At 37.2% G+C, this 19,221-nt stretch overlaps 1 protein-coding gene across 1 annotated transcript in view; it reads right to left on the bottom strand.

Moving 5' to 3' along the window:
- LOC117328681 (thyrotroph embryonic factor-like) overlaps window positions 1-17,240 on the bottom strand; it is a 36,070-nt gene extending 18,830 nt beyond the window's left edge. The window contains exon 1 of the mRNA XM_033886135.1: window positions 17,129-17,240. Coding sequence (XP_033742026.1) covers window positions 17,129-17,225 — 97 coding nt within the window. The 5' untranslated portion in view covers window positions 17,226-17,240. The remainder of the gene's footprint in view (window positions 1-17,128) is intronic.
- Between the last annotated feature and the right edge of the window lie 1,981 nt (window positions 17,241-19,221).

Below are 19,221 nucleotides of genomic sequence, written 5' to 3'. Positions count from 1 at the left end.
CCGGTATTACCCGATAGTTCCATTGTCACTACCCCGGTATTACCCTATAGTTCCATTGTCACTACCCCGGTATTACCCTATAGTTCCATTGTCACTACCCCGGTATTACCCGATAGTTCCATTGTCACTACCCCAGTATTACCCTATAGTTCCATTGTCACTACCCCGGTATTACCCGATAGTTCTATTGTCACTACCCCGGTATTACCCTATAGTTCCATTGTCACTACCCCGGTATTACCCGATAGTTCCATTGTCACTACCCCGGTATTACTCTATAGTTCCATTGTCACTACCCCGGTATTACCCGATAGTTCCATTGTCACTACCCCGGTATTAACATATAGTTCCATTGTCACTACCCCGGTATTACCCTATAGTTCCATTGTCACTACCCCAGTATTACCCGATAGATCCATTGTCACTACCCCGGTATTACCATATAGTTCCATTGTCACTACCCCGGTATTACTCTATAGTTCCATTGTCACTACCCCAGTATTACCCTATAGTTCCATTGTCACTACCCCGGTATTACTCTATAGTTCCATTGTCACTACCCCGGTATTACCCTATAGTTCCATTGTCACCACCCCGGTATTAACCGATAGTTCCATTGTCACTACCCCGGTATTACTCTATTAGCACAATGGTAAGACACTCGTCTTACACACATGCAACCTGGGTTCGATTAGAGATATGAAGGTCACTTGTTTTTTCCTGTTGTTTTGATGACTGAATGTTACTTTATTTGATTATTTTTCAACGCACATTTGCTTAAAGGAAATTTGTATTAAAATCGATTTGACGGCGACAATGTAATATGGCGAGCGGAAAGCTAAATCCGGAACTACCTATTTTCATTAGCTTTATATTCCTCTCGTCGCTATAGCAACAGCACATTCCATTGCGAAAAATCTGCCACATCACTACATCAACAGGAATAATATAACAAAAAATGCACAATATGTATGGTAAGACTATGTTTAAAGGAAGGGAAGACAAAGGCGCTATAGTATAAGACTATATCCACAAAAAGAGTAGAAATTATAGGGGGCGCTATAGTATAAGACTATCCACAAAAAAAGTAGAAATAGGGGGCGCTTAAGTGAATTCAAAACAGTTCTGACCAATATTGAACATCACCCCCTGTGGAACGTTTAACATTTTATTTCCCTTCCTCGTTACTGTGGTATATTTTGTCCTTTCGGGTTGAAGCTGTGGTATATTTTGTCTTTTCGTGTTGAAGCTGTGGTATATTTTGACTCTTTGTGTGGAAGCTATGGTATGATTTGCCAATGTGTGTCTAAGCTAGGAACCCCATGGTTCAATCCAGTCAAATCAGTCGTGGCTTCGTAGTTCAGCCATTGAGACTTAACATGTTTGTTGTGGTTCACAAATTCATCGGCTAAAGTCTAAATATTCAATTCCTGGCAAATATCTAGTATTAACTGATTCTTATAATATACTGTTTGTCTTCCATGTAGAAGTTGTGATATACTGTTTGTCTTCCCTGTATAAGTTGTGATATACTGTTTGTCTTCCCTGTATAAGTTGTGGTATACTGTTTGTCTTCCCTGTATAAGTTGTGATATACTGTTTGTCTTCCCTGTATAAGTTGTGATATACTGTTTGTCTCCCTGTATAAGTTATGATATACTGTTTGTCTCCCTATAGAAGTTGTGATATACTGTTTGTCTCCCTGTAGAAGTTGGTGTATACTGTTTGTCTTCCCTATAGAAGTTGTGATATACTGTTTGTCTTCTCTATAGAAGTTGTGATATACTGTTTGTCTTCTCTATAGAAGTTATGATATACTGTTTGTCTCCCTGTAGAAGTTGTGATATACTGTTTGTCTCCCCTGTAGAAGTTGTAATATACTATTTGTCTTCCCTATAGAAGTTGTGATATGCTGTTTGTCTTCCCCGTAGAAGTTGTGGTATACTGTTTGTCTTCCCCGTAGAAGTTGTGATATACTGTTTGTCTCCCTGTATAAGTTATGATATACTGTTTGTCTCCCTATAGAAGTTGTGATATACTGTTTGTCTCCCTGTAGAAGTTGGTGTATACTGTTTGTCTCCCTGTATAAGTTGTGATATACTGTTTGTCTTCCCTGTAGAAATTGTGATATACTGTTTGTCTTCCCTGTAGGAGCTGTGGTATACTGATTGTCCCCCCTGTAGAAGTTGTGATATACTGTTTGTCTTCCCTGTAGGAGCTGTGGTATACTGATTGTCCCCCCTGTAGAAGTTGTGATATACTGTTTGTCTTCCCTGTAGGAGCTGTGGTATACTGATTGTCCCCCCTGTAGAAGTTGTGATATACTGTTTGTCTTCCCTGTAGGAGCTGTGGTATACTGATTGTCCCCCGTGTCAAACCTGTGATATATATTTTGTAGTTGTCGCTGTGAAGCATTTTGTGATTGAGTGCTGGAATGTGAGACGTGGTGTCCTTGAGTGTAAACACGTTTTTATAAGTTACATCAGTATGTGTATCAATTTAATAACATTACACATAAATTAGTCCTGGTCTGGTGGTAGAGTCATTACAAATATCTAATCACAGTTTAAAACTCGGTCAGACATATATAACTATGAACCGTGAAACTGTATCTTATATTAACCGACAAATACAGATAATCCTGAAAATATACACAAAACCGACATAACACACGGGGACAGTTGTTACTGATACAAAACCGACATAACACGGGGACAGTTGTTACTGATACAAAACCGACACAACACGGGGACAGTTGTTACTCATACAAAACCGACATAACACGGGGACAGTTGTTACTGATACAAAACCGACATAACACGGGGACAGTTGTTACTCATACAAAACCGACATAACACGGGGACAGTTGTTACTCATACAAAACCGACATAACACGGGGACAGTTGTTACTCATACAAAACCGACATAACACGGGGACAGTTGTTACTCATACAAAACCGACATAACACGGGGACAGTTGTTACTCATACAAAACCGACATAACACACGGACAGTTGTTACTGATACAAAACCGACATAACACGGGGACAGTTGTTACTCATACAAACCCGACATAACACGGGGACAGTTGTTACTGATACAAAACCGACATAACACGGGGACAGTTGTTACTGATACAAACCCGACATAACACAGGGACAGTTGTTACTGATACAAACCCGACATAACACGGGGACAGTTGTTACTGATACAAAACCGACATAACACGGGGACAGTTGTTACTGATACAAAACCGACATAACACGGGGACAGTTGTTACTGATACAAAACCGACATAACACGGGGACAGTTGTTACTGATACAAACCCGACATAACACGGGGACAGTTGTTACTGATACAAACCCGACATAACACGGGGACAGTTGTTACTGATACAAAACCGACATAACACGGGGACAGTTGTTACTGATACAAAACCGACATAACACGGGGACAGTTGTTACTGATACAAAACCGACATAACACGGGGACAGTTGTTACTGATACAAAACCGACATAACACACGGACAGTTGTTACTGATACAAACCCGACATAACACGGGGACAGTTGTTACTGATACAAAACCGACATAACACGGGGACAGTTGTTACTGATACAAAACCGACATAACACGGGGACAGTTGTTACTGATACAAAACCGACATAACACGGGGACAGTTGTTACTGATACAAAACCGACATACCACACGGACAGTTGTTACTGATACAAAACCGACATAACACGGGGACAGTTGTTACTGATACAAAACCGACATAACACACGGGGACAGTTGTTACTCATACAAAACCGACATAACACGGGGACAGTTGTTACTGATACAAAACCGACATAACACGGGGACAGTTGTTACTGATACAAAACCGACATAACACATGGACAGTTGTTACTGATACAAAACCGACATAACACACGGACAGTTGTTACTGATACAAAACCGACATAACACATGGGGACAGTTGTTACTCATACAAAACCGACATAACACGGGGACAGTTGTTACTCATACAAAACCGACATAACACACGGACAGTTGTTACTCATACAAAACCGACATAACACATGGACAGTTGTTACTCATGCAAAACCGACATAACACGGGGACAGTTGTTACTGATACAAAACCGACATAACACACGGACAGTTGTTACTGATACAAAACCGACACAACACACGGACAGTTGTTACTCATACAAAACCGATATAATACGGGGACAGTTGTTACTGATACAAAACCGACATAACACGGGGACAGTTGTTACTCATACAAAACCGACATAACACGGGGACAGTTGTTACTGATACAAAACCGATATAACACGGGGACAGTTGTTACTGATACAAAACCGACATAACACGGGGACAGTTGTTACTGATACAAAACCGACACAACACACGGATAGTTGTTACTGATACAAAACCGACATAACACGGGGACAGTTGTTACTGATACAAAACCGACATAACACGGGGACAGTTGTTACTGATACAAAACCGACATAACACGGGGACAGTTGTTACTGATACAAAACCGATATAACACGGGGACAGTTGTTACTGATACAAAACCGACATAACACGGGGACAGTTGTTACTGATACAAAACCGACACAACACACGAATAGTTGTTACTGATACAAAACCGACATAACACGGGGACAGTTGTTACTGATACAAAACCGACATAACACGGGGACAGTTGTTACTGATACAAAACCGACATAACACACGGACAGTTATTACTGATACAAAACCGACACAACACACGGACAGTTGTTACTGATACAAAACCGACAAAACACGGGGACAGTTGTTACTGATACAAAACCGACATAACACGGGGACAGTTGTTACTGATACAAAACCGACATAACACGGGGACAGTTGTTACTGATACAAAACCGACATAACACACGGACAGTTGTTACTGATACAAAACCGACATAACACGGACAGTTGTTACTTATACAAAACCGACATAACACACGGACAGTTGTTACTGATACAAAACCGACATAACACACGGACAGTTGTTACTGATACAAAACCGACACAACACGGGGACAGTTGTTACTGATACAAAACTGACATAACACACGGACAGTTGTTACTGATACAAAACCGACATAACACACGGACAGTTGTTACTGATACAAAACCGACATAACACGGACTGTTGTTACTGATACAAAACCGACATAACACGGACTGTTGTTACTGATACAAAACCGACATAACACGGGGACAGTTGTTACTGATACAAAACCGACATAACACACGGACAGTTGTTACTGATACAAAACCGACATAACACACGGGGACAGTTGTTACTGATACAAAACCGACATAACACACGGACAGTTGTTACTGATACAAAACCGACACAACACACGGACAGTTGTTACTGATACAAAACCGACATAACACACGGACAGTTGTTACTGATACAAAACCGACATAACACGGGGACAGTTGTTACTGATACAAAACCGACATAACACATGGACAGTTGTTACTGATACAAAACCGACATAACACACGGACAGCTGTTACTGACACAAAACCGACATAACACGGGGACAGTTGTTACTGATACAAAACCGACATAACACATGGACAGTTGTTACTTATACAAAACCGACATAACACACGGACAGTTGTTACTGATACAAAACCGACATAACACACGGACAGTTGTTACTGATACAAAACCGACATTACACGGGGACAGTTGTTACTGATACAAAACCGACATAACACGGGGACAATTGTTACTGATACAAAACCGACATAACACACGGACAGTTGTTACTGATACAAAACCGACATTACACGGGGACAGTTGTTACTGATACAAAACCGACATAACACACGGGGACAGTTGTTACTGATACAAAACCGACATAACACACGGACAGTTGTTACTGATACAAAACCGACATAACACGGGGACAGTTGTTACTGATACAAAACCGACATAACACACGGACAGTTGTTACTGATACAAAACCGACACAACACACTGACAGTTGTCACACATTGACAAAGTAAAATATAACAAAACATCACACATGGACAAAGTAAAATATAACAGAAACATCACACATGGACAAAGTAAAATATAACAAAATGTCAATTAAACGATAAGGAAACACGGACAGAAAAGCCGCTTGGAAACTTACAAGAGGAATAAAGCCGGGTGTTCCGGAAAGGTGAGCGTCTTCCAGTTAATCGACAGCGCCCTCTATACAAATCTAGGTCACGACGTCGCCCTCTATACAAATCTTGGTGACGATGTCGCCCTATATACAAATCTAGGTTACGACGTCTCCCTCTATACAAATATAGGTCATAACGTCGCCATCTATACAAATATAGGTCACGACTGCGCCCTCTATACAAATCTAGGTCACGACGTCGCCCTCTATACACATATAGGTCACGACGTCGCCATCTATACAAATCTAGGTCACGACGTCGCCCTCTATACAAATATAGGTCACGACGTCGCCCCCTATACAAATATAGGTCACGACTGCGCCCTCTATACAAATCTAGGTCAAATCCGGGTTACATCACATTCTTAAAATGAGAACTAGTGTTACAGTATGACAGTAGAACATTTTTTCTCGCCCAAAGCTTTGCTTGACATTAATTAACTGGATCAATATTCATCAGCAAACACGTGTAAGATCCTCTCTTTACAGAGAAGGCTACAGCGCGGAATCTTTAAGGATAGGCTATATCTCGGGAACTGTGTCTTTTATCAATAGTTTTATATTTGACATTTAAAAGATACATTGCTGCTATCGTCGTTTGATCAGCCTTTAAATCCTCTCACGCGAAACAGACTGCAACATCACAGGATAATATTTACTCTACACTTTCTGTGACCGGAGTATTTTCAAGACATGACAAAGAATCATCAGATTTAGAATGTTCAAACGCATTACTGACATTAGCTTTCGCTTATTTGCTAATGATCAAAGAAAGTTGATTTGTAAAAGTTGCTCCTCAACACCCGACTTCTAGATATCAACACTAATCGGCCATTACATTTCTGATTGTTGTCTAACACCGTCATGTGATACTTTTGTATTACCTTTGTAGGAAAACTATTACAGAGAAAAATACCCCAGGCCGACGGTTATTACAGGGACATCACATGTCTACCTTATATATGTGTGGGAGTGTAAATATGATAAATACGGACAGTCCTTATATATGTGTGGGAGTATAAATATGATAAATACGGACAGTTAATACAGGACATCACATGTCTACCTTATATATGTGTGGTAGTATAAATATGATAAATACGGATAGTTAATACAGGGACATCAGATGTCTACCTTATATATGTGTGGTAGTATAAATATGATAAATACGGACAGTTAATACAGGGACATCACATGTCTACCTTATATATGTGTGGTAGTATAAATATGATAAATACGGACAGTTAATACAGGGACATCACATGTCTACCTTATATATGTGTGGGAGTATATACAGGGACATCAGATGTCTACCTTATATATGTGTGGGAGTATAAATATGATAAATACGGACAGTTAATACAGGGACATCACATGTCTACCTTATATATGTGTGGGAGTATAAATATGATAAATACAGACAGTTAATACAGGGACATCACATGTCTACCTTATATATGTGTGTATACAGGGACATCACATGTCTACCTTATATATGTGTGGGAGTATAAATATGATAAATACGGACAGTTAATACAGGGACATCAGATGTCTACCTTATATATGTGTGGTAGTATAAATATGATAAATACGGACAGTTAATACAGGGACATCACATGTCTACCTTATATATGTGTGGGAGTATATACAGGGACATCAGATGTCTACCTTATATATGTGTGGGAGTATAAATATGATAAATACGGACAGTTAATACAGGGACATCACATGTCTACCTTATATATGTGTGTATACAGGGACATCACATGTCTACCTTATATATGTGTGGGAGTATAAATATGATAAATACGGACAGTTAATACAGGGATATCACATGTCTACCTTATATATGTGTGGGAGTATAAATATGATAAATACGGACAGTTATTACAGGGATATTAAATGTCTACCTTATATATGTGTGGGAGTATAAATATGATAAATACAGACAGTTAATACAGGGACATCAGATGTCTACCTTATATATGTGTGGGAGTATAAATATGATAAATACAGACAGTTAATACAGGGACATCACATGTCTACCTTATATATGTGTGGGAGTATAAATATGATAAATACGGACAGTTAATACAGGGACATCAGATGTCTACCTTATATATGTGTGGGAGTATAAATATGATAAAATACGGACAGTTAATACAGGGATATTAAATGGCTACCTTATATATGTGTGGGAGTATAAATATGATAAATACGGACAGTTAATACAGGGATATCAGATGTCTACCTTATATATGTGTGGGAGTATAAATATGATAAATACAGACAGTTAATACAGGGATATTAAATGTCTACCTTATATATGTGTGGGAGTATAAATATGATAAATACAGACAGTTAATACAGGGACATCACACGTCTACCTTATATGTGTGTGGGAGTATAAATATGATAAATACGGACAGTTAATACAGGGACATCACATGTGTGGGAGTATAAATATGATAAATACGGACAGTTAATACAGGGATATCACATGTCTACCTTATATATGTGTGGGAGTATAAATATGATAAACACGGACAGTTAATACAGGGACATCAGATGTCTACCTTATATATGTGTGGGAGTATAAATATGATAAATACGGACAGTTAATACAGGGACATCACATGTCTACCTTATATATGTGTGGGAGTATAAATATGATAAATACGGACAGTTAATACAGGGACATCACATGTCTACCTTATATATGTGTTGGAGTATAAATATGATAAATACGGACAGTTAATACAGGGACATCAAATGTCTACCTTATATATGTGTGGGAGTATAAATATGATAAATACGGACAGTTAATACAGGGATATTAAATGTCTACCTTATATATGTGTGGGAGTATAAATATGATAAATACGGACAGTTAATAAAGGGACATCACATCTCTACGTTATATATGTGTGGGAGTATAAATATGATAAATACGGACAGTTAATACAGGGACATCAAATGTCTACCTTATATATGTGTGGGAGTATAAATATGATAAATACGGACAGTTATTACAGGGACATCACATGTCTACCTTATATATGTGTGGGAGTATAAATATGATAAATACAGACAGTTAATACAGGGATATTAAATGTCTATCTTATATATGTGTGGGAGTATAAATATGATAAATACGGACAGTTAATACAGGGACATCAGATGTCTACCTTATATATGTGTGGGAGTATAAATATGATAAATACGGACAGTTAATACCGGGAAATCACATGTCTACCTTATATATGTGTGGGAGTATAAATATGATAAATACGGACAGTTAATACAGGGATATTAAATGTCTACCTTATATATGTGTGGGAGTATAAATATGATAAATACGGACAGTTAATACGGGACATCAGATGTCTACTTTATATATGTGTTGGAGTATAAATATGATAAATACGGACAGTTAATACAGGGACATCACATGTCTACCTTATATATGTGTGGGAGTATAAATATGATAAATACGGACAGTTAATACAGGGATATTAAATGTTTGCCATTTGTCTGTAAATATTAATTAAGATATTGTTACAGATAAATAATTTTACACACGAAATTGTTATATACAATAACTATGACGTTTATATGTGTTGTAGAAAGATACTGTTATAATTATATACCTAATCTATCTTGGACCATTCCTTTTCCTTCTTTATATAAATGATGTAACTGACAACATCACTACTAATATCAAACTATTTGCAGATGACACATCATTATATGTTATAATAGATGAAAATCCAGTACAAGCAGCACAAAGTCTTACTAATGATCTCTCTAACATTGGGGAATGGGCAGCCACGTGGGACATAAAATTTAACCCCAATAAAACCAAATCTGTAATTTTCTCTAGAAAACATAACAAAAATCACCCCCCAATAACATTCCAAGACAGCCCAATCATTGACACACCAGACCATAAACACTTAGGATTGACTTTTAAAGATGACGCATCCTGGAAACAACACATTTTAAATATTTATGAAAAAGCTTATAGTAGATTAAACATTCTCCGATACATTAAAACTAAAGTAAGCCGTAAAACACTAATCAACATTTATATAGCATTTATTAGGCCAATTTTGGAATATGCAGACATAGTATGGGATAACTGCACTCAACAATCTGAGGAACTCCTAGAATCCGTCCAGTTAGAAGTAGCCAGAATCATAACAGGGCTAAGATCAGGGACTTCACACAATACACTTTATAATGAACTTGGTTGGGAAACTCTATCATCAAGAAGAAATAGACATAAACACATAATGATGTACAAAATAATGAATGGGCTGTCACCTGACTACTTACAGAATGTCCTAATTCCTTTTATTAACAATCAAAATAAAAATCCTCACAATCTCAGACAAACAAGGCTCTTTAATCCACCAATCTGCAGGACTAACAGCTATTTTGACAGTTTCTTTCCTCTAATGTGTCGCAATGCAAACACTGAAAATGATCTATTTAACTCCCCCTCTATTACAACCTTCAAACACAAACTAAACAACAATACTGTTACTGATAGTGAATCAGCTTTAATTTTTAAGTCTGATGGTGATAGAAATTTTTGCAGTAATTTAAATTTTGATCTGTTTAACGACCACTTAACTAACAACCCTTATTGTACTTGTTCCTTTGAATATGAATCAGTTCATCATTATTTTCTTGAGTGTCCAAAATATATCGATCTTAGACGTACACTTTTAAATTCTGTCAATACTTATGGAAATCATAATCATACTGATGTAAATATCTTTCTCAGAGGTTGTCCTGATTGTGATGGAGTTATTAACAAGCAGATACTTAAAGATGTATATTTATTTATTGGTAAATCCAGGCGTTTTAATCTTTACATGATCTAACTACATAAATATAGTCTTGACTTATAGCTTTTAAAGTCCTATTCTTCATGTAATAATTAGGGTACCTTTTGCATTTTGCAACTGTTCTCCCTGTTTCTTATATGACTAAGACATTGAATGTCTCTGGCTGAGCATGTTACATGTCTTTTGTCTGTCTTTGTTTTCTGTGTTTGTTTTGTTTACCAGTCTGTCTTGTCTTGTTCTCACAGTGTAAATACATATATGCAAACTATAATATTTATATATTGGTACCAGCTATTGGTAACACTACCCTGTGCATAAAAGCACATGGACTTTTGGGTCAGTGTTTACTTTATGGTTATTGTACATAATACACTTCCTTGTATATTTATGTATATATGAAATATGAATATCATTATCTTAATGTGTCCTGGATGTGTGTGAAGTGTGGATGAATATTTATGTTATTCCTTTTAATTAAACACTGAGTTGCCTCCCTTTATTCATATAATAATGTATATATGTTATGTTCTTTCTTTTTTCTTTCCTTGTAATTTTTCATTTCAAATATACCGGTAAATATAAAATAATTAACATATCTAATTGATATCTTTAAATTTCACATAATTACATTGTCCATTTATCCTGTCACCTACATTAGGGAGAGAATTTACATAGGCATAGCCTGTTATTCAATCCAATTGACTATATTCCATCATATTTGTCAATAAAATTTGTTGAAATGAAATCTATTGTAATTTAATACTGTAAAATTATAGAATAATTCTTTCACAGAATGATATTTTAGGTTATTAATTTAACATGAAATACCGATACAAGCACCATTAAATATAAAGGATGATCTACTCAATATTAACATTGATTCCGAAATCTTTTACGTGACATTACCTGATTTGTCACACCTGTCTATCCTCATTTAGAGTACGTGATATTATCTGATTTGTCACACCTGTCTATCCTCATTTAGAGTACGTGATATTATCTGATTTGTCTCACCTGTCTATCCTCATTTAGAGTAACCTAGATATTGATGTAGTTATATATGGGTAACCAACAGGTAACCTAGATATTGGTGTAGTTATATAGGGGTAACCAACAGGTAACCTAGATATTGATGTAGTTATATAGGGGTAACCAACAGGTAACCTAGATATTGATGTAGTTATATATGGGTAACCAACAGGTAACCTAGATATTGATGTAGTTATATATGTGTTACCAACAGGTAACCTAGATATTGATGTAGTTATATAGGGGTTACAAACTGGTAACCTAGATATTGATGTAGTTATATATGTGTTACCAACAGGTAACCTAGATATTGATGTAGTTATATAGGGGTAACCAACAGGTAACCTAGATATTGATGTAGTTATATATGGGTTACCAATAGGTAACCTAGATATCGATGTGGTTATATAGGGGTTACCAACAGGTAACCTAGATATTGATGTAGTTATATGGGTTAGGAACAGGTAACCTAGATATTGATGTAGTTATATATGGGTCACCAACGGGTAACCTAGATATTGATGTAGTTATATATGGTTACCAACAGGTAACCTAGATATTGATGTAGTTATATATGGGTTACCAACAGGTAACCTAGATATTGATGTAGTTATATATGGGTTACCAACAGGTAACCTAGATATTGATGTAGTTACATATGGGTTACCAACAGGTAACCTAGATATTGATGTAGTTATATATGTGTTACCAACAGGTAACCTAGATATTGATGTAGTTATAAATGGTTACCAACAGGTAACCTAGATATTGATGTAGTTATATATGTGTTACCAATAGGTAACCTAGATATTGATGTAGTTATATAGGGGTTACCAACAGGTAACCTAGATATTGATGTAGTTATATAGGGGTTACCAACAGGTAACCTAGATATTGATGTAGTTATAAATGGGTTACCAACAGGTAACCTAGATATTGATGTAGTTATATATGTGTTACCAACAGGTAACCTAGATATTGATGTAGTTATATAGGGGTTACCAAAAGGTAACCTAGATATTGATGTAGTTATAAATGGGTTACCAACAGGTAACCTAGATATTGGTGTAGTTATATAGGGGTTACCAAAAGGTAACCTAGATATTGATGTAGCTATATATGGGTTACCAACAGGTAACCTAGATATTGGTGTAGTTATATAGGGGTTACCAACAGGTAACCTAGATATTGATGTAGTTATAAATGGGTTACCAACAAGTAACCTAGATATTGATGTAGTTATAAATGGGTAACCAACAGGTAACCTACATATTGATGTAGTTATATATGGGTTACCAACAGGTAACCTAGATATTGATGTAGTTATATATGGGTTACCAACAAGTAACCTAGATATTGATGTAGTTATATATGGGTTACCAACAGGTAACCTACATATTGATGTAGTTATATATGGGTTACCAACAGGTAACCTACATATTGATGTAGTTATATATGGGTTACCAACAGGTAACCTAGATATTGATGTAGTTATATAGGGGTTACCAATAGGTAACCTAGATATTGATGTAGTGATATAGGGGTTACCAACAGGTAACCTAGATATTGATGTAGTTATATATGGGTAACCAACAGGTAACCTAGATATTGATGTAGTTATATATGGGTTACCAACAGGTAACCTAGATATTGATGTAGTTATAAATGGGTTACCAACAGGTAACCTAGATATTGATGTAGTTATAAATGAGTTACCAACACGTAACCTAGATATTGATGTAGTTATAAATGGGTTACCAACAGGAAACCTAGATATTGACGTAGTTATAAATGGGTTACCAACAGGTAACCTAGATATTGATGTAGTTACATATGGGTTACCAACAGGTAACCTACATATTGATGTAGTTATATATGGGTTACCAACAGGTAACCTAGATATCGATGTAGTTATATAGGGGTTACCAACAGGTAACCTAGATATTGATATAGTTATATATGGGTTACCAACAGGTAACCTAGATATTGATGTAGTTATATAGGGGTTACCAACAGGTAACCTAGATATTGATGTAGTTATATAGGGGTTACCAACAGGTAACCTAGATATCGATGTAGTTATATATGGGTTACCAACAGGTAACCTAGATATTGATGTAGTTATATAGGGGTTAGGAACAAGTAACCTAGATATTGATGTAGTTATATAAGGGTTACCAACAGGTAACCTAGATATTGATGTAGCTATATAGGGGTTACCAACAGGTTACCTAGATATTGATGTAGTTATATAGGGGTTACCAACAGGTAACCTAGATATTGATGTAGTTATATAGGGGTTACCAACAGGTAACCTAGATATTGATGTAGTTATATAGGGGTTACCAACAGGTTACCTAGATATTGATGTAGTTATAAATGGGTTACCAACAAGTTACCTAGATATTGATGTAGTTATATATGGGTTACCAACAGGTAACCTAGATATTGATGTAGTTATATATGGGTTACCAACAGGTAACCTAGATATTGATGTAGTTATATATGGATTACCAACAGTAACCTAGATATTGATGTAGCTATATATGGGTTACCAACAGCTAACCTAGATATTGATGTAGTTATATATGGGTTACCAACAGGTAACTTAGATATTGATGTAGCTATATATGGGTTACCAACAGGTAACCTAGATATTGATGTAGTTATATAGGGGTTACCAACAGGTAACCTAGATATTGATGTAGTTGAATATGGATTACCAACAGGTAACCTAGATATTGATGTAGTTATATATGGGTTACCAACAGGTAACCTAGATATTGATGTGGTTATATAGGGGTTACCAACAGGTAACGTAGATATTGATGTAGTTATATAGGGGTTACCAATAGGTAACCTAGATATTGATGTAGTTATATATGGGTTACCAACAGGTAACCTAGATATTTATGTAGTTATACAGTCGAACCCGGTTATATTGAAATCCTCGGGGAATGGAAAAATACTTCAAATTAACAGGTTTTCAATATAACCGGGATCCAGCCTTTTGCCGACATATTTCAGTACCGCGCTACGTCAAACAACACATGTACACCATTGTTCAATATAGTTGATTTTACTTAGTTAGTATTTACAATCGGTTCCAAAATGATAATAGTTTCACAGTTTATTAAAAATAATGTTAAGTTCGACGGGAGAAGTCTTCCACTGTTGTTTGTTTTTGTTGAGTTCGCGGACACACGTGAAAACAGTTTCCGGTACATCCGGGCTACTTTCCAAGAAACTACCGTCTGAAATCGGACATGTGCGTCGATGATAGATGGATGTTCACGAATTGTTTGAGGGTCGTTGTCAATATCACTGTTCTGGTTACGTTGTTATCATTTTCTGTCGAATCCCTAAGAATGGCCTCGTCATTTGTAATTGTCTCGCGTGTAGTTGAATGAGAGTCAATTTCGATGGATATATGTAGCAGAAGCCAAAATAAGCTGTGTCCCTCAAGGTATATTCGTAAACAAATACAGATTCAAGCTTATAACGAACGCATTTAATGATTAAAAGTCACAATTTATTTGTATTGTGTAAATCAGAATTTCATTTTTACCTATCTATTGATCGGACGCACGTACCGTAACGGCCGGTAATTATATAATCTAAGCCGGTCGTGGCGACTTTCAATTTAAGCAATACATAAACAATGGTTTAGCATTGCCAGGGGCAATAATTTCCTTTCAAATAAAGCGATATTTCAAATAAACCGATTTCAAAATAACCGATGAAACAATACAAAGACAAAGAAGGCATTTGGACGGGGATTTTATTTCACTTCAAATTAAACGATATTTCAATATATCCGATTTCAAATTAAGTCACGGTTCGACTGTATATGGGTTACCAACAGGTATCCTAGATATTGATGCAGTTATAAATGGGTTACCAACAGGTAACCTAGATATTTATGTAGTTATATAGGGGTTACCAACAGGTAACCTAGATATTGATGTAGTTATATATGGGTCACCAACGGGTAACCTAGATATTGATGTAGTTATATAGGGGTTACCAACAGGTAACCTACATATTGATGTAGTTATATATGGGTTACCAACAGGTAACCTAGATATTGATGTAGTTATATATGGGTCACCAACGGGTAACCTAGATATTGATGTAGTTATATATGGGTCACCAACGGGTAACCTAGATATTGATGTAGTTATATAGGGGTTACCAACAGGTAACCTAGATATTGATGTAGTTATATAGGGGTTACCAACAGGTAACCTAGATATTGATGTAGTTATATAGGGGTTACCAACAGGTAACCTAGATATTGATGTAGTTATATATGTGTTACCAACAGGTAACCTAGATATTGATGTAGTTATATATGTGTTACCAACAGGTTACCTAGATATTGATGTAGTTATATAGGGGTTACCAACAGGTAACCTAGATATTGATGTAGTTATATATGGGTTACCAACAGGTAACCTAGATATCGATGTAGTTATATAGGGGTTACCAACAGGTAACCTAGATATTGATGTAGTTATATATGGGTTACCAACAGGTAACCTAGATATCGATGTAGTTATATAGGGGTTACCAACAGGTAACCTAGATATTGATGTGGTTTTATATGGATTACCTTAGGATATATCTAAACTATATTATTATATATTACTGTATTATGTTGATTATTTCATGCGAGTTTTATAAAGATTGCGAATGTCACGGATTCACGACAATGTATCACACAGAGTAATTGAACTGTTACACTTATGAGCGGAATAGCTGTAGGCAACATTAATTTGACCGACATTTACATATGAGCTACAGTGAAAGAATAACGGTCTAAAGCATCACCTAAATACAGGTGTATCTCCAAATGTTAACTAACTTTTGTTACCTGGAGTATTGGGTTAGAAGTGAAACAGTCTCTGTTTATGTATACCTAATAACTAAAATACTACTAAACCAGAAATTCACTACATATTATAGAAAAAAAATCATCTCTCCTGATTTATTGCTTCTTACCGTCTTGTTGAGGACCAGAGTAAGGTCTTTGGAAGCTGTGGTTGTCCCGGCCATAATACGGAGGAATGTAGGCCATGTAACAGTTGTACGCTGACATTTTCGGTTAAATTCCAAGAAAACACAAAAAAATATTTCAATTAGCCCCGGTAGAACAGACACTAACCGTGACAGAAAAATTATCATCAAGCAACAGGGATGTGCTATATAGTCGCATTGGCGACGATCGATAAATCTATATATATATCAAGTGGATGTACATATCGCAGGTAAATAGCTGACAGCACCACCTACACTGTAGCTACATATCCGCTATACTGATTCAGGGGTAAAAACAAATATCTGTATTACACGACAGGTAAAGCGGTGAGGGAATCCGCACGTACATAGGTAAATGTAGTAGGTAAATGTAGGTAAATGTAGTAGCTAGCTATTGGCTCAACGCCTACATGACTCCACCTATTACCAGGTTTACTCTCCCCGACTATAGTCATTGTTCTGTCGGGGTACGTCCCTACAGTTAGTTACAGGTTTACTGTCTCCATGACTACACCTATTACCAGGTTTACTCTCCCCGACTATAGTCATTGTTCTGTCGGGGTACGTCCCTACAGTTAGTTACAGGTTTACTGTCTCCATGACTACACCTATTACCAGGTTTACTCTCCCCGACTATAGTCATTGTTCTGTCGGGGTACGTCCCTACAGTTAGTTACAGGTTTACTGTCTCCATGACTCCACCTATTACCAGGTTTACTCTCCCCGACTATAGTCATTGTTCTGTCAGGGTACGTCCCTACAGTTAGTTACAGGTTTACTGTCTCCATGACTCCACCTATTACCAGGTTTACTCTCCCCGACTATAGTCATTGTTCTGTCTGGGTACGTCCCTACAGTTAGTTACAGGTTTACTGTCTCCATGACTCCACCTATTACCAGGTTTACTCTCCCCGACTATAGTCATTGTTCTGTCGGGGTACGTCCCTACAGTTAGTTACAGGTTTACTGTCTCCATGACTCCACCTATTACCAGGTTTACTCTCCCCGACTATAGTCATTGTTCTGTCGGGGTACGTCCCTACAGTTAGTTACAGGTTTACTGTCTCCATGACTACACCTATTACCAGGTTTACTCTCCCCGACTATAGTCATTGTTCTGTCGGGGTACGTCCCTACAGTTAGTTACAGGTTTACTGTCTCCATGACTACACCTATTACCAGGTTTACTCTCCCCGACTATAGTCATTGTTCTGTCTGGGTACGTCCCTACAGTTAGTTACAGGTTTACTGTCTCCATGACTCCACCTATTACCAGGTTTACTCTCCCCGACTATAGTCATTGTTCTGTCGGGGTACGTCCCTACAGTTAGTTACAGGTTTACTGTCTACATGACTCCACCTATTACCAGGTTTACTCTCCCCGACTATAGTCATTGTTCTGTCGGGGTACGTCCCTACAGTTAGTTACAGGTTTACTGTCTCCATGACTCCACCTATTACCAGGTTTACTCTCCCCGACTATAGTCATTGTTCTGTCGGGGTACGTCCCTACAGTTAGTTACAGGTTTACTGTCTCCATGACTCCACCTATTACCAGGTTTACTCTCCCCGACTATAGTCATTGTTCTGTCGGGGTACGTCCCTACAGTTAGTTACAGGTTTACTGTCTCCATGACTCCACCTATTACCAGGTTTACTCTCCCCGACTATAGTCATTGTTCTGTCAGGGTACGTCCCTACAGTTAGTTACAGGTTTACTGTCTCCATGACTACACCTATTACCAGGTTTACTCTCCCCGACTATAGTCATTGTTCTGTCGGGGTACGTCCCTACAGTTAGTTACAGGTTTACTGTCTCCATGACTCCACCTATTACCAGGTTTCCTCTCCCCGACTATAGTCATTGTTCTGTCAGGGTACGTCCCTACAGTTAGTTACAGGTTTACTGTCTCCATGACTACACCTATTACCAGGTTTACTCTCCCCGACTATAGTCATTGTTCTGTCGGGGTACGTCCCTACAGTTAGTTACAGGTTTACTGTCTCCATGACTCCACCTATTACCAGGTTTACTCTCCCCGACTATAGTCATTGTT

Source organism: Pecten maximus, chromosome 6 (genome assembly GCF_902652985.1).
Source record: "Pecten maximus chromosome 6, xPecMax1.1, whole genome shotgun sequence".
Taxonomy (NCBI): domain Eukaryota; kingdom Metazoa; phylum Mollusca; class Bivalvia; order Pectinida; family Pectinidae; genus Pecten; species Pecten maximus.
This window is presented reverse-complemented; position numbering and strand designations above follow the sequence as displayed.